The sequence below is a fragment of the Lynx canadensis genome, chromosome C1 (genome assembly GCF_007474595.2).
Source record: "Lynx canadensis isolate LIC74 chromosome C1, mLynCan4.pri.v2, whole genome shotgun sequence".
In the NCBI taxonomy this organism is placed as follows: domain Eukaryota; kingdom Metazoa; phylum Chordata; class Mammalia; order Carnivora; family Felidae; genus Lynx; species Lynx canadensis.
In genome coordinates this window covers 11,084,384-11,106,491 of record NC_044310.1, presented here as the reverse complement: position 1 = coordinate 11,106,491, position 22,108 = coordinate 11,084,384, and the positions used below count along the sequence as shown (strand labels likewise).

Here is a 22,108-nt window from a genome sequence, read left to right as displayed (position 1 = left end):
ATCTGAAAGAAATCAGGGGAAACTGCCGGGGCCTTAAAGAAATCTGAACATTTTCTGCAAGAGAGAATTAAACAGTGCAAAGATCACATTAAGGTGGCCTACTGCATAATAAAATTGTTGTGGGCTGATGAAATCAGACTAAATGACCTAAACTCTGCGTCACATGATAGAAGATTGAAGGAGCGCTGTGTCCATTTGCTAAAACTCCTCTTGCTTATTAGCCGACCGAGCAGAAGTTTTCTGTGCCCTCTCCTGGCTTGACTTTGAAACTACATGACAGTGGTATTCTTTAAACTTCAGTGGGTGGGTCTTGCCTGTGATGAATTCATGCTCTCGCCTCCCTTTCTCTTGCCCCATTTGGACCAGAGAGAGACTGAGCGGGCCATTTACATGGCATCTGGATAAAAGTGGTTGGATCAATCGGGCTCCCGGTGTCCACTGGGCAAGCTGAATAGACCGAACGACCAATGTCGTGTTCAAATAGTACATATTATTTTCGAGATTCAGAAATGATGATGCCACTGCTGGAGGTAACTCCACGCTCGTGTGTAAAGCATTCCCTGAGGGATTGTTGAGTATGTAACTTTATAGGTGAAGTGTGGGGAGTCTGACCAACTTTGATGGAAGTATTCTAAACATGCTGAAAACTATTTTTCTTCAGGGCCGGTGGACAAAGAAGTGTAACAGTGAGTAGAGTGTCCCAGAAAGCTCCCTCCCCCCACGCCAGGTGTCTCACGGAGGCGGGAGTTGATGCAGGCTCATTTCTTCAGTCTCTGCAAGCACAGACAAGTTCAAGGTGTTGACTCCTTCTGTGGAGCCCTTGTATCATTCTTTAGGCCAAAGGGAATCCACGCAGATAGCCGGAACATACACAATGTTTTCCTCACATTCTTCGGCTGTCACGGCTTTTTCATCACCCTAGAGCTGGTCTCCACAGCTTCCAGAAGATCTGTTCAGTCTTTCACTCACTCACCCACCAAACATTTATTCTATTACTTTTTTTTTTAAGTTTATTTATTTGAGAGACAGGGAGAAAGAATCCTGAGCAGGCTCCATGTTGTCAGCCCAGAGCCCGACTCAGGGCTCACAGTTTGTGAGATCATGACCTGAGCTGAAATCAAGAGTCGGATGCCTAACCAACGGAGCCACCCAGACGCTCCTGTTTTTTGTTTTCTAAGGCACCGCAAATTAGAGGCTGGCCAAAAGGATGAAGCACGGATCGGAACTTAGAGTTTGCCAGAACGGTGCTTTGGAAACTTTTTCCGGTCATGACACACATAGAGAAATCATACAATTTTGGGGCGCCTGGGTGGCTCAGTCGGTTAAGTGTCCGACTCGGCTCAGGTCATGATCTCATGGTCCGTGACTTTGAGCCCCGCGTCGGGCTTTGTGCTGACAGCTCAGAGCCTGGAGCCTGTTTCAGATTCTGTGTCTCCCTCTCTCTCTGCCCCTCCCCTGCTCACGCTCTCTCTGTCTCTCAAAAATAAATGTAAAAATAAAAAATAAATTAAAAAGAAAAGTTTGGGGGGAACATTTAGCTGGTAAATAATACCAAATGTTTTAATGCTAACATAAACGTATTACGAAATGGAATGACACACACACATTTGCAAGATCAAGCATGAAACTGCAAAGAGACGTTGTGCTGGATGGAGCGTTGCCTTGAGCTGTCGCCCCAAGCCCAGCGGAAATGCGAATGAGCTCTCTCTCCTGCCCTAAGTAATGGAGATACGTGGATCGCAGAGCGAGGATTTCACTTTTTTTCCTGATCCCAGTTCCTATACTTGAAAACTGAGAATTTTAAGGGTTTTAAGAGTTCCAGAGACAGTGGTTTGAGCACGGGCTTCAGCAGAACATTGGCATGTGGGGATGAGGGTCGTGGGAGAGAACCTTCCGGGCGAGGAGATGGCATGAGCAAAGGACTGGAGGCAAGAAAGTGAGGGCTGTGTAAGGTGAACAGTGGCTCGAGAGCCAAGTACTGGAAGATGCACGAAGGGAAACAGAATTTAAAAAGTGGATTGCAAGGCACCAGGGTGGCTCAGTCGGTTAAGTGTCTGACTTCGGCTCAGGTCATGATCTCACGGCTCATGGGTTCGAGCCCCGCATCAGGCTCTGTGCTGACAGGTCGGAGCCTGGAGCCTGCTTCTGATGCTGTGTCTCCCTCTCTCTGTGCCCCTCCTCCGCTCACGCTCTGTCTCTCTCTCGCTCTCTCTTCTCTCAAAAAGAAACATTATAAAAAAAAAAGTGGATTGGCTTCAGGAAGCGTTATCTGGTGGGAGAGTGGAGACACCAAGTGGAAAGCTGTAGCTGGCACCACAGTAACAACAGAGGGAGCCAGTGGGGGTCTTGTAAGCAGGGAACCACCAGGACTGAGCAAAGCATTGGGCAGAGAGCAGGATCAAGAAGGAGGTGGAAAGTTGCTGAGCCACTGGCCACCTGAGGTGCCATCAGACCATACAGGTGGGGAGTCAGAAAATGGGCAACTGGGGGGCGCCTGGGTGGTTCAGTCGGTTGAGCATCCAACTTCGGCTCAGGTCATGATCTCGCGGTCTGTGAGTTCGAGCCCCGCGTCGGGCTCTGTGCTGACAGCTGGGAGCCTGGAGCACGTTTAGGATTCTGTGTTTCCCTCTCTCTGCCCCTCCCCCACTCATGCTCTGTCTCTCTCTGTCTCAGAAGTAAATAAACATTAAAAAAAATTTAAAAAGGGGCGCCTGGGTGGCTCAGTCGGTTAAGCGTCCGACTTCGGCTCAGGTCACGATCTCGCGGTCCGTGAGTTCGAGCCCCGCGTCAGGCTCTGGGCTGATGGCTCAGAGCCTGGAGCCTGCTTCTGATTCTGTGTCTCCCTCTCTCTCTGCCTCTTCCCCGTTCATGCTCTGTCTCTCTCTGTCTCAAAAATAAATAAAATGTTAAAAAAAATTAAAAAAAAAATTAAAAAAAAATTAAAAAAAAAAAAAGAAAGAAAGAAAACGATACAACCAGGACAAACACTATGGGAGAAATGGTGGTAGAATCTGTCCATAGGGGTGGTAAGGGAGGGTCGCTTTTTTTTCTGGAAAACGGCAGGGACCTGTTCTGCAGCCCTCTTGCGACACTGAACACCCAGGATTGACCATTAGGAAACTTTGCCCCCATCGTGCAGAGTGGAGGCTGGGCGGTGTGGGTTTAAGGCGTGACGTACATGTAAAGGTTACCATTGAAAATTTTTTCTTTTTAACATTTATTCATTTTTGAGAGACAGAGAGAGAGTATGAGCAGGGGAGGGGCAGAGAGGGAGGGAGACACAGAATCCGAGGCAGGCTCCAGGCTCCAAGCTGTCAGCGCACAGCCGCACGCGGGGCTTGAACTCACGACCTGAGAGGTCATGACCTGAGCTGAAGTCCAACGCTCAACCGACTGAGCCATGCAGGCGCCCCATGGAGGTTACCGTTTAAAGCCAATGCCGGCCTCTTCCATTCAATTTCAACTTCCAGACATTAAAAATGTATACCACCACCCACGGCTCACATAACTTCATGACAAGTCACTTTTTCTTTCCCTGGTGGTCCCCGCCCCCCCCCCCCCCCCCAGAAATAAAGAGGACTGGAGATTAGGGGGCCCCCTGGCAGTGTGACCTTCACCAAGCTGGTCTCTAAGGCCTTTTTAAAAAAAAGGTTATTTAGAAAGACTCTACGCCCTGGGGCGCCTGGGCGGCTCAGTTGCACAGGCCTCTTGATCTCCTCTCGCGTCCTGATCTCACAGGTCAGGTGTTCAAGCCCAGCCTGCGGCTCAGCTCTGATGGTGCAGAGTCTGCTTAGGATTCGGTCTCTCCCTCTCGCTCTGGCTCTCTGCCCCTCCCCTGCGCATGCTCTCTCTCTTTCTCTCAAAATAAATAAACTTAAACAAGAGACTCTGCTTCCCGGGAATCTTACCCCAGACATTTCGTAACACATTGTTTAAAAAAATGCATTTCCAATTTCTCTTCCTTAGAGAAAGTTTTCTTTCCCCCCTTTAACTCTTTCTGCTTTTAAACAATATTACTCTGAAAGGGACAAGCAGGCGCCAAGGGCTTGCTTTTGCGGGGCGCAGACCCCAGGGACAGTGCGGTGGCCGCGGGGTGGGGGCGGGGGCGTCCCCCGGGGCCCGGTTCTATTTACCGAGGGAGCCGGAGGCCGAAGTCCGGGGAGGGGGCGGGGAGAGCGCGGCCCCTCGCCCGCCCTTGATCCCCAGGCCGCCGGCCCTTTGAGCACAGTCGGCCGTTCGGGCCGCTGCGGGGACCGGCGGGTGACATGCTGCGGCGGCTGGCGTCCCGCTGCGCCCGGAGCCTGGGGGCCCGCGGGGGCGCGCGTCCTGCCGCGGGGCTCCGCCACCTGGGCCGCAGCCCCCGCCGCCGGGCCTCCGATGCTCCCCGGAACCAGCCCCCCAGCTCCGAGGTCGTGGCCCGGCCGGTGGGCGTCTGCTCCATGATGCGGCTGCCGCTGCAGGCCTCCCCCCAGGGGCTGGACGCCGCCTTCGTCGGGGTGCCCCTGGACATTGGGACCTCCAACCGGCCCGGGGCGAGGTAAGGCCCGCAGGACTGGGGGACACGTGGCCGGACCACCCGAAGGCCACTGGGCGCGAAAGCCCCACGGACGGCGCCTCCCCTCAGCCAGGGTGGGGGCTCCAGAACGCCCCTAATCGACTGACAGACCGTTGGTTTCCCCCCTCCCTCATCACACAATGCGATGGCACCTGATCTAGATGGCACCCGATCAAGAATTGCTCAAATACGAGGCTTTTATTTTTTTTAAGGTTAAAAAAATATGTATTATTTTTTAAATTCTTAATTTTTTTAAACATTTACTCGTTTTTGAGAGAGAACGGGAGACAGAGCATGAGTGGGGAAGGGACACACACACACACACACACACACAGAATCCGAAGCAGGCTCCAGGCCCTGAGCTGTCAGCACAGAGCCCCACGCGGGGCTCGAACTCACCACCGCCAGATCATGACCTGAGCCAAAGTCCGACGTTTAACAGACTGAGCCAACCAGGCGCCCCTAAAAATTATTTTTAAATAACCTCTACACCCAGCGTGGGGCTGGAATTTACAACCCCAAGAAAAGGGTGGTAAACTCTATCGACTGAGCCAGGCAGGCGCCCCAAGGCATTTTTTCCCTAAGATCATGGCAGAGGAAGCGAAGTCTGTTTTCCTAAATAGTGAGCATCAACTATGTCTGATTGGGCTCAGCCACTTTACAGATGTAAATACCGTATAGACGAATAATGTGAAGTAGAAATGCCACCATTTATTAAATGTCTACTAAATGCAAGGCGCTTTGCATAGATGACCTCACTTCATTCCTATAACATCCCAGGAAGGTAAATGTTTTACAGATTAGGAAACTGAGGCTCATGGAGATGAAGAAGTTATCTAATGCCATTTAGTAAATTGGTGATGGGTGGGCTTCCAAGTCTGTGCCTTTAATCTCTTCAGTATACAGCCTGGGTTTTAGTGATTCTCAATCAGGGATGATTTTGACCCCAGGGGACATTTGGTGGTGTCCTTGGAGGACTTTTTGGTTATCACAACTTGCTCCTGGCATCTAATCGGTTACAGACAGACCAGGGGAACTGTCTCACAATGTACCACATGGCCCCCCACATCAAAGATTCATCCAGCCCCAAATATCAGCAGTGCAGAGGCTGAGAAACCCCGGCCGAGGTAGGACCTCTGACCTTTCAGGGATGGCTCACAGGATGACTCTTCCTCCTCCAGATTTGGACCCCGGCGGATCAGGGAAGAATCCGTGATGCTTCGGACAACCAACCCTAGCACGGGGGCCCTCCCCTTCCAGACCCTCTCGGTTGCAGATCTAGGTGATGTGAATGTCAATCTTTACAACCTTCAGGACAGCTGCCGTCTAATTCGAGAGGCCTATCAGAAAATCGTAGCAGCTGGCTGTATTCCTCTGACCTTGGGTAATAACATCTACGAGGGCAAGTGCAGTTCTCTGCACGGAGGGTTTATTTATCACGGGCAAGCCACGGTGAATATGGAGACGGTATAGGAAAGAGAATTTGTAATCCTTTTTGTTTGTTTATTTATTTTGAGTGGGGAAGGGGTAGAGAGAGAGGGAGAGAGAGAATCCCAAGCAGGCTCCATATTCAGTGCAGAACCTGATGCTGGGCTGGATCCCACGACCGCGAGATCGTGACCTGAGCCGACCTGAGCCACGATCGAGTTCGACGCTCAACCAACTAACCCACCCAGGCGCCCCTCTAATTAATGTTTCTTCTCCCCTGGGGAGAGGATATTTACATTTTTGGATTGGTACGATTGACAGGGATGGACTAGGGTGAGGCAAATGCATTCACTTTAATGTTTATTTATTTTTGAGAGAGAGAGACAGAGCGTGAGGGGGGGGGGGGGGTGCAGAGGGAGAGGGAGACAGAATCCAAAGCAGGCTCCAGGCTCTAAGCTGTCAGCACACAGGCAAGGCATTTGCTTTAGTGCAAAATTTAAGGGGGGGGGGGGGGGGGGTGCCAAAAAGTCAACAATAAATATGACTGACTTTTCCCTTTTGCCTGAGGCTCCGATAGGACTCAGAATAGCAGTGTTACTGATCCTATCTTTCTTTAAAATTTATCATGGATTTTTTGGGGGGTACTGGTTTTGAAGTTTAAAAGTATTACATTAAACTAGTATTTATCTTAATTACTGAGGTTTTTTGTTTTGTTTTGTTTTGTTTTTGGTGTCCCTTAAATTTTGCATCCCAGCAAGTGCCTCTACCCACCTCACCTTTGTCACCTCCCTCCTCCATTCCAGGCCCGGGGGAAGGCTCACAACAGGGGCTCAATTGTGACTTCCTAACTATTTCAAGAACCTGCTTTTATATGACTTTGAGAGAGAGGTGCGAAGGGGCATTTTCCTCCAAGCCAGGGTCTCTGTCCACCTATGGAGCAGTTTTCCTCTTATCCCCCCACCCCTCCCACCCTTCCATTTCTCTTTCTCTTCCAGTTCACAAAGAGTTAAAATGACACAGACCTTTTTCCAAATATCCAAATGTATTTTTGCCAAAAGCGTGGGCCCAGCCTGCAGAACATCGTGCGTGGTGTGGAGTGTGGTTTCTGGAGGGACACAGTTTGAAATCTCAGCTGTACCTCTCCCTGGCTCCCCCTGCGTCATTTCCTCACCTGTAAAATGGGAATCATAGCACCTACCTCACTGTGTTGTGTGAGGGCCACATAATGAAAGCGCACATAAAGTGCCCCGCATCCTGACTGGCATATTTTGAGCTTCTGTAAATGTGGCTACTGTTGTTTTTAATGGTCATCCATCGTAATACTTCTTTACTGAGCTGGCCAGTGCAGTGCCCATTAGCCACATGTGGTTATTGAAACTGAAATTAATTTTCAGTTGGTTTAGTGGCTGACTCTCAATTTCGGTTCAGGGCATGATCTCCCGGTTCGTGAGTTCGAGCCCCGCATCGGGCTCTGCACTGACCGTAAGGAGCCTGCTTGGGATTCTCCCTCTCTCCCTCTCTCCCTGCCCCTTCCCTGCTCGTGCTGTTTTTTCCTCCCAAAATAAATACACTTAAAAAAATAAAATTAAAAGTAATTAAAATAAAATAAAAAATTCAGCTCCTCCGTGGCATGAGCTGCATTCCAGTGGCCACATGTGGGGAGTGGCCACCACGGTGGCCAGTGCAGCTAGAGAACATGCCCATCATTGCAGAAAGAAAGCTCTACTAAGCTTTAATTTGTTTCCTCTTTTTAAATTTTATTTATTTGTTTTGAGAGAGAGAGCCAACAGGGGCAGAGAGAGAGGGAGAGAGAGAATCCCAAGCAGGCTCCACGCTGTCAGCAGAGAGCTCGATGCAGGGCTCGATCCCACGCACCGTGAGATCATGACCGGAGCCAAAGTCGGATGCTTAACCAACTGAGCCACCCAGGTGCCCGTTTCCTCTTTTGGATGACAATGTAATCCCGAGTATCCCGTGGCCATTTTCCCACCTCTGAACGAGATCTCATTTTAGCTGAGTATGTTATAGTTCTTCAGTCCAATCAAAAGGGTGGCACCGTTGGGCGATTTGAGGATTGCTCTGTAAAATACACGGTCCCCCCCCCCCCCCCATCTTATCCACATGTCAGATGTTTTCTTTTTCCTCTTTGCAGGTGGAGATCACACAATCACATATCCTATATTGCAAGCGATGGCCAAAAAGTAAGTCCCAGGCGTCTGGTTCCACACAGGGTTTCAAACTTCAGGGGCTAGGGAATGAGTTGTTTGCGACTCCCTGGCATCGAGTGACCTCTGCTGGCTCAGGTTATTTGGGGTGATAGGAAATTCCCGGCTGAGTTGCTTCTGTGGATCAAAATTAAGGTCGGGCGAGCTCCAGGTGTCTCTGTCAGTCACCAGCTGGGAGCCAAGACGATTTATTTTTAACACTTCTGGCCACCCTGGCTTGCCCTACATTGGCTCTGGTGAATGCATGCTCAGCCTGTGCCTCTGTTTTGGGAAGATGAGCCCCTCGTGAAATATACAACCCCAGTTAACTTCAGTTTCTGTTTTGCTTCAAAAGCCAAATGCACAATGATGTTGCTTGCCGGGGAGGGGCCCCGTTTCTTCCCGAAAGGGCCCCTTCCCCAGAGAATGAGAAAATGGATATTCTAGTAATGGAAGTCTACCAGGGACGAACTAACTTTGGTTAATTAGCTTGAAAAAGAGGCAGAAGGGCCAAGGCGGTGGCGGCTCCAGTATCCATATGAGGGAAAGACACGTGGGCAGCCTTCTGGTTGGTGGTGGGTGGGCTCAAGTCTTTTCTGGAGGCTGGGCTTGCCCAGCATCGATTTAGACGATATGTTTCTTTGGGGCGGCCGGCAGGGTTGATGGAGATTATGGAGAGGGAGCCGGGTTTGAAGCTGCTTCTTGGTGCCCCGGTTGTAGACAGGCTCTGATTAGTTCAGCCAAGCTCACCTGAGCCCCCATCCTTCCTTCTCATCCTCCTGGGCCTCTCCGTCTCCAAGTGAAGAAAATTCGTGGTGCTAGGTAGTGGGTGGGTAAGCTTCAGTACCTGTCTGTTCTCTGCCTGCCTTTCTCCGAGTTTATCGCTCTGAGATGCTAAACGATTTGCAGACGGAGACCAGTTGCAAGGCCGGTAATTGATGGCAGGTCTCCGCTCCGTGGCCATGAACTGTGAAGTTTGGAAGTTTGGTGGCCTAGGGGGTGGCTGTGCTCAGGCCCCAGGAGGAGGTCTGGCCTCTGAGCTGTGTGTTGTCATCAGGCATGGCCCCGTGGGGCTGCTGCACGTGGATGCCCACACGGACACGGCTGACAAGGCCCTCGGCGAGAAGGTCTATCACGGGACGCCCTTCCGCCGGTGCGTGGACGAGGGACTCCTGGACTGTAAGCGTGTGGTGCAGATCGGCATCCGGGGCTCTGCCATGACCCTGGATCCCTACAGATACAGCTGGAGCCAGGTGACAAACCAAACGCCCCTCCCTCTGTCCCCAGTCTGCAAAGTGCCCTTCTGTCCGGTGCCCCCTCAGTGGTAGCTGTAGATTCAACAGGGGCTTCAGTGACCAAATTCAGAAAACGGGACGGAAGGCCGAGTGTCCATCGAGAGGGTCACGTGGAGCCGAGAGGAGCGAGGCTGTTAGTTCGTGAGGCAAAGGAGGCCTCTCGTCGCTGGGGTGGGGAGACGGGCGGAAACACACCCATCCCTGGGCCGTCGCTGGCTTGGAAAAGAGCCGGGGAGGCCCAAAGCCAAGGCGAGCGGCCACCTTTTCAGTTCTTGTCCTCTTCCCCACCAGGCAGAGTGGCTCCTAGGTGGACACGTGTGACAAGATCCCAACAGGAAAGACCCAAGTCCCCTGCTTTTAGAGTGTGCCAAGGCTAGTCTTGGAGGAGGTGCTACCACGAGCTGACCCGAGTTTCTCCCTCCCGTCCTAGCCAAGCTGCTCTCTGATCCCGTCCCCCTGGGGCAGCTTCGACTTCCTACCTGCTTCTTCACCAGCTGTCGTTCCTCCCTTCCTCACCACCGTTCCGTCCTCGTGAAGATTGGGGGTCACGTGTGAAGCGTCCACAAGCACTTGGCGTGGGGTTGGCACAGGAGAAATGCCCCGTAAATGCTGCCATGCAGAAGCCTCGACCTCCTGCTCTTTACTTCCTGCCTCCTCAGGGCTTCCGGCTGGTCCTGGCTGAAGACTGCTGGATGAAGTCCCTGGTTCCTCTGATGGGGGAAGTGAGGCAGCAGATGGGAGGCAAACCCATGTACATCAGCTTTGACATTGACGGCTTGGATCCCGCCTATGCCCCGGGGACAGGGACGCCCGAAATTGCTGGTCTCACCCCTAGTCAGGTAAGGAGGTTTCACCAATGATAGTTCCTGGGGGTGAGGATTCTTAGCCAGTGCCACCCCCCCCGCCACACCCCTACCCCCCACTTTCCTGGGACGTGTAGTGAGTCTTCAGGATCAAGATAGGATTTTAAAAGCAGAGCACTTGGCCTTTTACTCTGCTCAGGGCTGACCACAGGTTGAACACTCTTCTGGCCTGAGGAGTGGACTGATTTTGGCAAAAGCCCTCATTTCTTCTCTGGGACATAACTGTCTGTTATTTGAGCTTTGTGCCTCTGATCACCTGTAGTTGGTTCATGGGGACAGTTTGCAGCATCCCCTCTTAAAAACACTGAACTTATCTTTTGGGGGTTAAATTTAAAAAGTGCTCACTATGGGACTACCTACCAAGGTAGTTCAAGAGTTTTAGAAACATCCAAATAAAGCTCTCTCTTTTCCTTTTTTTGAGAGAGAGAGAGAGAGCGAGTGCACATGAGCAGGGAGGGGCAGAGGGAGAGGGAGAGAGAATCTCAAGCAGGTGACGTGCCCAGTGTGGACCCTGACATGCGGACCCTCATGATTGTGAGATCATGGCCAGAGCCAAAATCAAGAGTTGGATGTTCAACCAACTGAGCCACCCAGGTGGCCCCCAAATAAAGATCTCTTAAGGTGTGCTGAGTATAAATTAATGCAGGAGGCAGAATTGGAGTGTGGTTATAACTGGAAGGTAAGCTTCAGGAGGGTAGGGCTTTTATTTTACCAGTCCACCCCTCAGTCTAGAACAGTGCCTGACTTAAAGGGTAGGAACTCAAAGGCACCTGAGTAAATAAATGAAGGCCACTTACACCTATCAGTGATCTTATCTCCTCTAAGAAAGGGGCATGTTAGCAACTACCTCTTCCAAGCCATTCTCCATCAGTTCCCCTCGGAGAGATTTCTAAGACACAATGCCCATTCCATAGTTTATCATTCTTCTGGGCTTTTCACCGGCACAATGGAAACTCTTTGCGATGACGTGACTTCTTCCTACCATCCCCCCTCACTTATCTTGTCTTCTGGCCACATCCAGCTACCGGTATTTCTTTCCATCTCGGGGTCTTTGCATGTGTCTTTCTGCCCAGGCTGCCCTATCCCTAATCTGCTTGGTCAATTCCTTGAACTAAGTGTTTCCACCTTGGGGAGGGCTTCCCCCAGCTCTTTGGGTGGTTTTTGTATTATACTTTGCTACACTTGTGTTTTTTGTTGTTTTTTTTTTTAAAGTAATCTCTGCACCCAACACGGGGCTCGAACTCACAACCCTGAGATCAAGAGCTGCATGCTCTACTGACCGAGCCAGCCAGGGACCCCTACGCTTGCTTTTCTTGAAGCCTTTCATGCATGACATTGAAATGACTGGCTTGCTTGTGTCCATCATCACACGATGGACCCCCTCGGGAGCAGGGGCTGTGTGTTGGCCATTTGTGTCTACGTGATGCCCAGCAGTGTGCCTGGCAGTCGATAAACGTTTATCGAGCGGAAGCAACAGCTCCAAGTCCAAGGGTGGGCATGCATTGGGAGAGATCCACTGAGATCTCTGTAGTTGCTTTTCCCGGTCAATGGTGACTGCTGTGGACAACTCAGGCTTGGTCTTGGACAGGCGCTGGAAATCATCCGGGGTTGTCAAGGCCTGAACGTGGTGGGCTGTGATCTTGTGGAAGTGTCACCGCCTTATGATCCTTCTGGTGAGTAAGCGACAGTACTGTGATCCGTAAGCAGCTGCGAGTTTAAATTCTATTAATCTGCTTAATAAGTAGAAGATGGCTGCGTCCTTTTGTATAACTTGGGAACCTGCTGCGCGTGTTTTGCAGTGAAGAAAATAAACCTATTGCTCCACACCTTACAGACGTGAGCTAATTAACTCGAACACACACCCCTGGGAGGTGGCTCTTACTAGCTTGCCCTCCCGTCAGCAGAAGGAAAACCAGCCCGCAGGAGCAGTGGTAAGGTAATTGGTAGTAGGATAGCACAGCCCCCCCTCCTCCTTTGCTGTTTCATGGAGAAGTGAATTGTCGCGGCCTAAGTGATGTTTATTAATATTAAAAAAGTGGGCAGTTAGCTGGTTTAGGAGAGATATTCAAAGCAGAGGCCGCCCCAACAATTTCAATTTAGAGAACTTACAGACTGAGGCCTGTTAGCTTCGGAGGAGGGTAGGTGATAAATACAATACACACCATTATTATAGGCTTTCCTTTGGGGTGGGAGTCTGTTTGTAAACAAAGAGCCTTCTGGTTCAGGGGAAAGCGTGTCCATAGGGTGGCTGGGCAGAAGAGGGAATCTGCAAAGGCAGCACGAAGGCAAGCGAGAGGCTCGGCCCGCTGGCTCGGTGTTCACCTTTGGTTTTTTATCTTTGTAGGAAACACGGCCCTCCTGGCGGCTAACCTGCTGTTTGAGATGCTGTGTGTGCTCCCCAAAGTGACAGTCGTCTGAACCTCGTGCTCTTCCTGATAAATCAGCAGCTTGTGTCGATGACAGGTTCTCAGGAATTTATGTGCAAGAGGCCCGAGTACTCAAGAGTTTACGCCAGTAAAACCTTCTGCTAGAGTGTCACTGGAGGCTGTAAAATCAGGGCATTCAGTAGAAGTCTGATTCAACAGCTAATATTTCTAAGGAGTCTGAATTAAAGAGAAGCACGTGTGTTGTTACAAGGGACAGAGTTTAGGATTATCTAAAAACTGGAGAAATGAAATAAAAAAAAAAACCCATAGGACAGAATCCCGTATAAACATCTCCTATGTCTCCAGTTTCTCTTCCTTTACACTATGGCTCCTCCTGAGGAACTCAGGGCTGCATCTGGGTTTTAGGCCATTTGTGAACATAAACAAATAGTTTGAAAGTAACATGCAGACTCTCACAAAGAAACTGCCCACCCAACAGCCCAGGAGGGCGCATGGAATGTCTTTTCAACCAGACAGCGGGTGGCCTCCAAAGTGCCCTTGGTGACACTTCCTTAACCTACTCCCTGCCTCAGTTTCGCATCATCTGCTCTTTGCGCTGGCCCACCCTCTAGGATAGCAGCTCCTGAGATCTGCACTGAAGATTCAGGCATGTGTTTGAGTTACACGCAAATTCAATTTTGTTGAGAATGGGTCCGCGATCAAATCCTCCTCTTCCTGATGCAAGGGCGACGCGTCATCGTCACACATTAAAATAGTTTATTTCTGTTTCCAGTCTGTAATATTCTTAAAACAAAAATAACATCAGCTTCAGTGCCTGTTCACAATACAAAACAAAAACAACATAAAAAAGACACCATTTGCCAAGTGAGTTATTTGTTCCTAAGAGTATCAAAAGTGCAAAATATTCACCTTCTTTTCAGACCGCTCTCTAAAGTTTCATCCTCCTCCTTGACAAACTGAGTGGACAGATTCACGGCTGCCACACTGCATTTGTTTCCAAGGGACAAGGTCAGGCATTTGGATGCGAGCAATTATTTCATCTGTAAAGACATTCTGCATCAGCTTTTAAAGAATTTTACTTAGAAAAAAAATTTGAGTGTCTGCTTCCAATCTCTTTTCCCAAACAAAGCAAATCACTTAAAACACAGTTAGACCTCATTTCTTTTTGAATCAGGAAAAACATGTATGTGCTGAACGAGGAGGCAATCAGCCTATTAATTTGAAAAGTACGGCCAAATTTTCACGGTCGGTAGGCGATGGCAGAGAGAGACCGTGGTGCTTAATGGAAGTCAAGGTGGTCTTATGGAAACGCTGCTGACTCATAGCTGACAATCTCTTAGACAAATTATGCCACCGGCACCTGGACGATAAAAAAAATATTTGTAAGTAGGTGTGTATTCTACAAAGACTTGTTTTAGGCCAGTTTTCATCCCCATCCGCTAAACATGATGCGTAGTCTCTATCATCAACCAGAAAACCCTACTTCTAAAAATAAAACAACATTGTCAGTCTCAACATATTCAAAGGCCAGGAAGTTAACTTAAAGCTGAAATTAGGTCTGTGTGATTACACACAAGAGAGGAAAAGGTGGCATTGGCCGAGTGTGACAGCGGCTCATACATTTGACACAAAAGTAAACAAATTCACGGGAACGTTCAGGAGGATAGGCTTGGGTGGTCAAGGGCGAAGTTCAGTCGAAGTAAAACCTCCCTAGTGTCCTCTTGGGGGACATCTCTTTCAGCCCCAAACAGACCAGTGGAAGAATTTGCCAGGAATGTTTCTAATCCTATTCTCACTTTCCTTTCTCAGTGCAAAGGAGGGTGCGGCTAACTGTCCGAAGGTGCTTTTGATTTCAATGGGAAACATTTTTAAAGTGAACAAAGCTGGGGAGATTCTGTTTTCAGAAATGAAGGTCACGAATCCCATTAGTACCAGAAGTTAAAAATCAAAGCCCACCACTGAACCAAAACACCACTCGCATCAGCAACGTGGCCATAAGAGACCTAGAAAATAACTCGGAGGACGGTGCATCGAGGAACCAAATGAGTCCCTTAATCACGCCTGCCTGGGCCAGGTGCCAGGAGGTACGGCCACCAGAGCAAGCATCCAATTTTTAGAGGATCATGTGGAAAAAAAATGCAGCCTGGCAGTGATTTCGTTCTTTCTTTCTTTTTTAAACAAAGCTAAAGACTCCACGGAAACTACAGGAACTCCTGGGCTTAAATAATTAATTACTTGCCACTGTAGCTCAGTATCTAAATTATTCAGGATCCAAATCGCTTAGTTTCAAGCAATTATGATTAAAGAAATACTAACTCAGTAAATGTCCCATCACTGATTCCGACCCTTCTTTTTATAGAAGGGCAAATTTACTCTGACAGAACTGACCACTCTTGGAAGTTGTTCAAACTCCACCGGTGGTTCTGCCCAAAAAAAAAAAAAAAAAAAAAAAAAAGAAAAAGAAAAAAGACAAGAAAAAAAGGCAAGCTCTCTAGCTGGCTGGTGTGATCCACTGTGCACTGGAGCTCTGCAAGCTGGGTGCTGATGGTGGGTCGGACCCTGTTACTGGTGAAGCAGTTGTTGAGTTAAGAGTGAAAGCAACTGAGATATCAAAATCTAGGCCAGAAGCTCAAAGTAAGCCTTTTGCCAAACAGGAGTCTAGAACAAGTCTTGGGTCACTTGTCACAAAAGAGAGCTCAAAGTTACAGCACTTTGGGGGTAACAGTGTTCAAAATACAATTGTTGAAAAGAAATTTTAAGTTCCTTGATACAAAGACAGGTCTGGTAGTTTACTAAAGAGACACGACTAGAGGTTCCTCGAGCCTGATTCATGGCAGGTGGGAATGAGGTGTCTTCATTGAACATCTACTGGCTTCTAGCAGCTTATCTCTACGTCCGGAGAACAAGGTCACAAATCATGGCTCCTAAGATTCATACCCTAAAACTGACAGAGGGAGAAAGGCATGGGAAAACATACGCGTGAATGGCTCAAAGTCATTACAGTACTTCTTGCCGTGCAGATCCCTCCCTGGCGACATCTAGTGCTGAGGCGGCGGCCGGGGGGACACCACCGAGAGGTCACTTCGGTCACTGCCCAGCCCTCCCTTCTTTTGTCTTGGGAAGGAAACCAAATTCACATGCAGAGCCCCCACTTATCCCCAGCCTTTTAAAACTCTGGCTGCCAAACTGGGGCAGGGGGATACCCCCCAAATATACTTTTAGCCACTGACTACTGGAAAAACTATCAAATGTTAAGGTTGCTTGGAACCGGGCCTCTTTCGGGATGCAGGGCCTAGAAGCTGCCGTGGGCTGTCCGGGTGACGCAGCATGCACCGGGGCAGAAGCAGAGCGGGGGTGGGAAGTGACCCGACCAGCACTCCGGGCTCGCGAGGTTCCATCTGGGTGCCGCTGCGGGCTGGAGTCCCCAGCTTCTCCCACAGCACAGAGACAGGACAGGGGAGCGAGGTGTGAGCATGTGACGGGACGGGACGACAAAAAAAGAGGGAATGAGCAGTCTGCTTTAAATGGTGTGGCATTCAAACGAGGGCGGAGAGACCCACAGGAAAATCTTTTGATCTGGGGGATTCAGCTTGAGGTGTTTTTCACTCCTAGGTTAGAACAGGACAAAGGAAAGATTCTTCTAGCCATTGTCCAGAAGAATAATCTAGAATCTATTCTCTGTCCTCGGCGATAGGTTGAGTCCTGAAAAGGCCTGTTCGCAGGGGCCTATTAAAAAGCCTGAAGAGTTTAAGTCTCTCTTGAGCCCCTCTCAGTCTAGTTCGGGCCACGACGGGATATAAAACCTCTGTAAGGAGCCTTCCAGCAGCCGCTCCATCCATAAGGACAACTTGCTCAATTTTCCTTTGACGGGCCTGGGTCCAAGGCCACAGGAAGGTTTCCCCCGCGATTCGCCCAGATGGAGGGAAGAGTCAAGGGCACCGCCAGACCCCATGGCTTCCTCCTCTTCCACTGCTTTCTGGGGCTTGAAGAGGCAGAAGTATTTCTTGTGGCCGTTCAGGGCCAGCACGTAACCCGTGTAGTCCCGTTCCATGAAATGCTTGTCATACTGGTTTGGGATTGGGGCTGCATCTTGAGCAAACTCCAGCAAGTACTCCAGCCATTCTCTGTGTTTGTCGAGACTCAGGAAGGAGAAGTGCAGGCAGCTGCTCCTGCCGGAAGGACAGAAGAAAGACTTAGGGCACATCCTGACGCCTTTAACTGCAGGGGACACGGATGCCTCAGTCGGGTTTCAAGTGGCAGGAGGAGGCGTTGCGTCGGGTGGGGCCTGGAGATGGGCAGAATGGGGGATTCCCCTGGCGCCTGAGGGCTGCTTCAACACGTGCCACGCTCTGCTTGCCCCATCGCCCTGTCTCCTGCTGGGTGTCCCCTGTGTCCCTCTCGGGGTCCGGCTTCAGTAAAAACACACGAGAGCGACAGGGTAGAGCTCCCTGAAAGGCTCAGGGAAGAAGCCGGGGGCGGGGGGGGGAGCTCTTCTGTTCAGAAGCATAGGGACAGGGAGTCAAGGGGAGAAGAGGTCACAGCCAACATCTCGCTGCAAGCAAGGAGCCCCCCGTGGTCAAGGGGAAAAGGGTGAAACTGTCCTCCAGGTCCCCCCTCACCCGAACGTGCCCTCCCTTGCTCTCCCTCCCACGAGCTTACCCAGTGAATGTGTAGACCTCCAAAGCGAACTTCTGCAGTAAGCTGGTCTTGGTGGGGTCTGACAGGATGAGGACCACGTTCATGTGGCCCGGCCTCAGGCGGACCAGGTTACTGGTGTATGTCACGTCTGTGAGTTCCGTTACCTCCACGAAGCCCTTTTTAGGGATCTTGCTGTGGGGAGATAGTGAGGAATTAAGATGTTATCAGGACAGGGGAATGCCATTACTTTGGGGAAAAAAAAATAGGAGGGAGAAAATGCTCTGTTCCAACCAGACTAGACAGGTTATTTAATATTCTCGAGCCTGGCACCCTGGCAGGACAGGGACGGTCCCTCCTTGGTGGCCCTGGGCCTACAAAGAGCCTTTCAGATGCTACTGTTCAGCTGGTGGAGAAGCGGCTTTAGGACCGGATGAAAGCGCTCACCACGGTTATGGTGATGCACCCTTCTCTGCGTCTGGCTCGTCTAGTGGCTCTGACATACTTTGCCTCCTGCCCCCATTATTAAATTTGAGATCGAGAGCCTGCAGGTACTGAGTAGAAGGTAAGTAGGTCCTGTGTCTAAAGGCCTATGGGGTCTCAGTAAACACTAGCCGGCGGCTGACTTGCCCCTAAATTCACATCTCACACACAAGGAGGTGACCCCGAGTGCGTGTATAGACTGGTTCTGGAACACCGCTCTGTCAGACCAACTCGGCCTGTGGCTCTCCTGCCAGGGTGGTGTGGTGGGGGTGGGTTTGGTGTCCCGTTAGAGAAACCTGCTGTTTTCTTTGGTGAAGCTTGGCTCAGTCTTCCCGGCCTTCTCGTGGACTTCCTCTTTATCTGGAGGGTTTGACTCTCGCTCATCGTTCGAGTCGCTAAAGTAAGAAACAAGGAGTTTAGGGGCGTCTGGGTGGCTCAGTCGGTTAAGCATGCAACTTTGGCTCAGGTCATGATCATGAGGTTGGTGAGTTCGAGCCCCGCGTCGGGCTCTGTGCTGGCAGCTCAGAGCCTGGAGCCTGCTTTGGATGCTGTGTCTCCCTCTCCCTCTGCCCCTCCCCCGCTCATGCTCACTCTCTCATTCTTTCTCTCTCTCTCAAAAGTAAATAAACGTTAAAAAAAATTAAAAAAAAAAAACAAAAAAAAAGAAACAAAGAGTTTTACAGAAGGAACAGTACGAATGACCCCGAGGTGTGGGGCCCACCCTTGGGAAATCCCACTGAGAAGCCACACAGGCATTTACCTGAAAGCCTGAACGATGACTGTGCCAAAGAGGATGAAGAGGGCAGAGAAGACCAGGGACAGAAGGGGCATCATTTCCCGCCTAAAACAAAGGGAATAAACCCTGGTCAGCTCTGGATGGGCTGCTGTGACCTCAGTTCATGACACGAGGTATCTTCTCCCTGGCTCAAACAAAACCAAAAAAAAAAAACAAAAGAACAAAACAAAACCAAAAAACCAAAACCAAAACCAAAAAAACCCCAAACCAAAAAGGCTTCGTATCAATAAACACTTTCTAGTTTCATACAAATAGAGGTTCCTTTTGAGGGTGAGGGTGGTGGTGGGGAAAGCGGACAGTTTTTCCCTCACCATTTTAGCTCAGACTGCTTATTCCAAAAGCTTGATATTACGGGGAGCCCGGGAGGCTCAGTCGGTTAAGCGTCCGACCCTTGATTTCGGCTCAGGTCATGATCTCATGGTTTGTGAGTTCGAGCCCCACATCAGGCTCTACACTGACAGCATGCAGTCTGCTTGGGATTCTCTCTCCCTCTCTCTCTGTCTCTCCCCTGCTCATGCTAAGATAAACTTTAAAACAAATAAATAAAATTTTGATATTTTGTCTCAACGTAATAGGTTCTGCTTAGTAAGTTCTGCAGAAGGAAGTCAGAGGATTTACGTTGTGAATGTGGGAGAACATTCTGATGTCAAGGGTGGTATCGGTGGCTAAAAAGTCTGTGGGACTATTTCCTTTATTTTGATTTTTTTCTGGCCAGAATAATTCAGACATGGCCCAAAGGGGGTAGAGCAGGAAGAAAAAGGTGACCTTTCGCAATTTCCTCTAGGACCGGCGCTCTAAAATTTAATTCGCCCACCGACAGTCCTCCAAGGCCTGCCATTTGTCAGGAGCTGTGCTGGGTGCCAGGAATCACCGACGTGAGGGCGACGTGGCTCTCTCCTTCAGGAGCTCGCGGTACTTTGGGGGGTGGGAGTGGGACATGCCTCCCTTCTCTGGTTAACTCACTGACGGGTTTGTACGTCTCTACGCCGGCCCCCGTGTGGGCCAGGCCCTGGGCTGGGCATCAGGGGCGCCTCGATGGAGAGGACAGGTCCAGGCTGTGCCGCGTGCAAGCACGGCCCCGGGTGATCCTTTCTCACCCAACCAGTGGGAAAGGGTCAATCAGCAAACACGTAAAAAGTGAAGTGACTGCAAGAAAGAAAAAGGGAACGAACACGTGTTGGAAACGTGTACACGACCTGCCACTTGTCTGGATCAAGTTTACACTGAAATCGAAGGACAGAGTTTTCAAGAGAAACACAGTGGTTCTACTAGCATTGGAGAAAGAGAAATTCAATGTAGCAATGTTCCCACCAGTTGTTGTGAAATATGCTGTCCCAGCAGTCCGAGATGTAGTCGGAAGCGGAGTAGAGCCACCGGAGGAGGAAGATCTGTTGGGAGAGAAAACACACGTCGGTCAGGACGGGGCGCCTGAACCCCAGGGGGGAGAAGTCCTTGCCCACGACAGCGTGCTGCCAGCCTCTGCTCAGGCTCCTCACGAGCCCTGCCCGGAGCCCCCTCTCCTGGGCCACGTGCTTACAGGGGCAAGTTCATCGGTCAGGTCGGGGAGCACTGCCTCCGAGGACAGGAGAGCGGGGTCTCTGCGCAGCTGGTCGAGATAGCCCAGGAGGGTGAATTTATCGCTCTCACTCCCCGTCCAGGGAGCTTCGAGGGTTTTATACACTACCCTTCCTCCCGTGGTGCGCCTTTCCAAGATAGACACCTGGCGGGAAAAGAGAGGAAGCCATCAGAAGTCTTTCCAAAAGAATGGGAAGTTCCTGTTTGGTCTTTTTTCGGGGGGGGGGGGGGTGGAAAAAAGGATCCAGTGGAGTCAGCAATGAACTCAAACACGGGTATGGATCGGTAGAAAATATGTGCAAGAGATTTACATTTTTTTCCGGCAAAGAAACTATGGTGACTTTCCACAGCTTTTGCTAAAAGTTAAAGCTCTTTCTTCCGAGTAGACTTTTTTCTGTAACCTCTGACTTAATATAATAAAGAAACTTTCTCGTTTAGAGAGATTTTCCATGATTACCAAAAAGATGACAAAGAGAGGATTTAATGCTTCTGTAGAGTGATGACAAAGGAGGGGAAGGGAAGGAGAGATCAATTAAAATGAAGTGAAAGGAGGCAGAAGTAAAGGAGGGAGAAATTTTGAAAGCCTTTTACTGGTGGTCTAAGGAAGATTTTACAAAGTAGGTACTCTAAGACTAGACCCGGCATGGGGAGAAAAACTGGGGAAAAGAACTGACACTCCTGAACCTTTACGCATAGGAAAGATGCTTTCTGTGAAGGTCTAAGGCTGAAAATCTAGGAGGTGAAATCCCCAAGGTCCAAGACTGTTTTAGGAGTAGGCTTTCAAAACAGGCTCAGAGATTTCTGGACCCCTGGAATCTGTATTCAAAACTCCCAAAGGAGGAGGAAACAGTATCAGGCGCCATGAGCTTGTCAAGAGCTCAGAGTCAGAAGAGAATCCACGACTCACCGCGGATCTTCCTGGAAACGTATCACTGTCCGGTACTAAGGTGGTGGCAAACTCCTGCTGCCGGTTACTGTAGATGTGCACGAATCTCACTGTGTCCTGCGTGTTTGCCAGGGCAAAGGACAGGAAAGCCTCAAAGGGTTTCCCCAGCTTGGTAGCCTCGGGAGTCAGTAAAACCACACAGTACCTGCACAACAACAAAAGAGAAGACTTTATGAACTGATCTCCGAGGCCAAGGCTAGGATCTGCGACGGCAGGTGAAGGCGACGAGGAGTAGGCGCTCATTTTACAGACGAAAGCCGGGTGTGAGAAGGTCTCCAACGAGGGATTTCCAAGTCACCGATGACCTGTTCTTTTCCAGACTGGTGATGTCTTCCCCAAAGCAAACTTTACCACACTTAGGAATTTCTTTCTTTCTCTCTCTTTTTTAAATGTTTATTTATTTTTGAGAGAGAGAGAGAGAGAGACAGAGAGAGCAAGCAGGGGAGGGGCAGAGAGCAAGGGGGGCCAGGGGTCGGAAGCAGGCTCTGCGCCGACGGCAGAGAGCCCGACGCGGGGCTCGAACTCGCCAACCGTGAGATCATGACCTGTGCCCAAGTCAGCTGCTCAACCGCTTAAGCCACCCAGCTGCCCAGGAATTTCTTTCAGGGCAACGGCTCTGAGTCCTTGACGCAGAAGGGCTTCCAGAAGCCAACTGTTGTAGTTCTTCTGCCACAGGCAGGGTTGTTCAAATCTATCTTGGGCTGGGTGTCTCTGAGCCTCATTCTGAAGGGCTTCCTTTGCAATCTTTCCAAGGGTAAGTGTAGCTCATCATTTATTCATTCTCCAAAATATTTTTTTTTAAATTTTATGTTTATTTATTTTTTGAGAGAGAGAGAGAGAGAGAGAGAAAGAGAATGCAAGTGGGGGAGGGACAGAGAGAGAGGAAGACACAGAATCCAAAGCAGGCTCCAGGCTCTGAGCTGTCAGCACATAAACCCACG

General features: G+C 50.0%; 2 protein-coding genes across 6 annotated transcripts in view; one reads left to right on the top strand and one right to left on the bottom strand.

Annotated features, from left to right (window-relative positions):
- The first annotated feature begins 4,265 nt into the window (after window positions 1-4,265).
- Window positions 4,266-12,763, top strand: AGMAT (agmatinase). The gene is made up of 7 exons (XM_030327122.1): window positions 4,266-4,537; window positions 5,737-5,939; window positions 8,136-8,184; window positions 9,245-9,440; window positions 10,142-10,321; window positions 11,934-12,018; window positions 12,690-12,763. The coding sequence occupies exons 1-7, from the start codon at window positions 4,266-4,268 to the stop codon at window positions 12,761-12,763; spliced, it is 1,059 nt and encodes a 352-aa protein (XP_030182982.1).
- The window catches only part of DNAJC16 (DnaJ heat shock protein family (Hsp40) member C16), a 44,325-nt gene continuing 34,559 nt past the window's right edge, over window positions 12,343-22,108 (bottom strand). For 2 of the 5 annotated variants that reach the window (XM_030327117.1, XM_030327119.1), the window contains 7 exons: window positions 21,129-21,312; window positions 20,184-20,366; window positions 19,958-20,034; window positions 18,611-18,691; window positions 18,147-18,245; window positions 17,392-17,562; window positions 13,586-16,901 (listed from right to left, as the gene is read on the bottom strand). In XM_030327117.1, coding sequence (XP_030182977.1) covers window positions 16,502-16,901; window positions 17,392-17,562; window positions 18,147-18,245; window positions 18,611-18,691; window positions 19,958-20,034; window positions 20,184-20,366; window positions 21,129-21,312 — 1,195 coding nt within the window. In that variant the 3' untranslated portion in view covers window positions 13,586-16,501. Of the gene's footprint in view, window positions 16,902-17,391; window positions 17,563-18,146; window positions 18,246-18,610; window positions 18,692-19,957; window positions 20,035-20,183; window positions 20,367-21,128; window positions 21,313-22,108 lie in introns of all 5 variants that reach the window. The other 3 variants (XR_003971147.1, XR_003971148.1, XM_030327118.2) reach the window with 3 other exon arrangements.

What these genes read in the sequence shown, in the direction of transcription:
- AGMAT (XM_030327122.1), top strand. Translation starts at nt 4,266, where the DNA reads ATGCTGCGGCGGCTGGCGTCCCGCTGCGCCCGGAGCCTGGGGGCCCGC. An exon ending in ACAGATACAGCTGGAGCCAG is followed by an intron (nt 9,441 to 10,141) that starts GTGACAAACCAA and finishes CTGCCTCCTCAG; the next exon opens with GGCTTCCGGCTGGTCCTGGC. An exon ending in CTGGTCTCACCCCTAGTCAG is followed by an intron (nt 10,322 to 11,933) that starts GTAAGGAGGTTT and finishes GGTCTTGGACAG; the next exon opens with GCGCTGGAAATCATCCGGGG.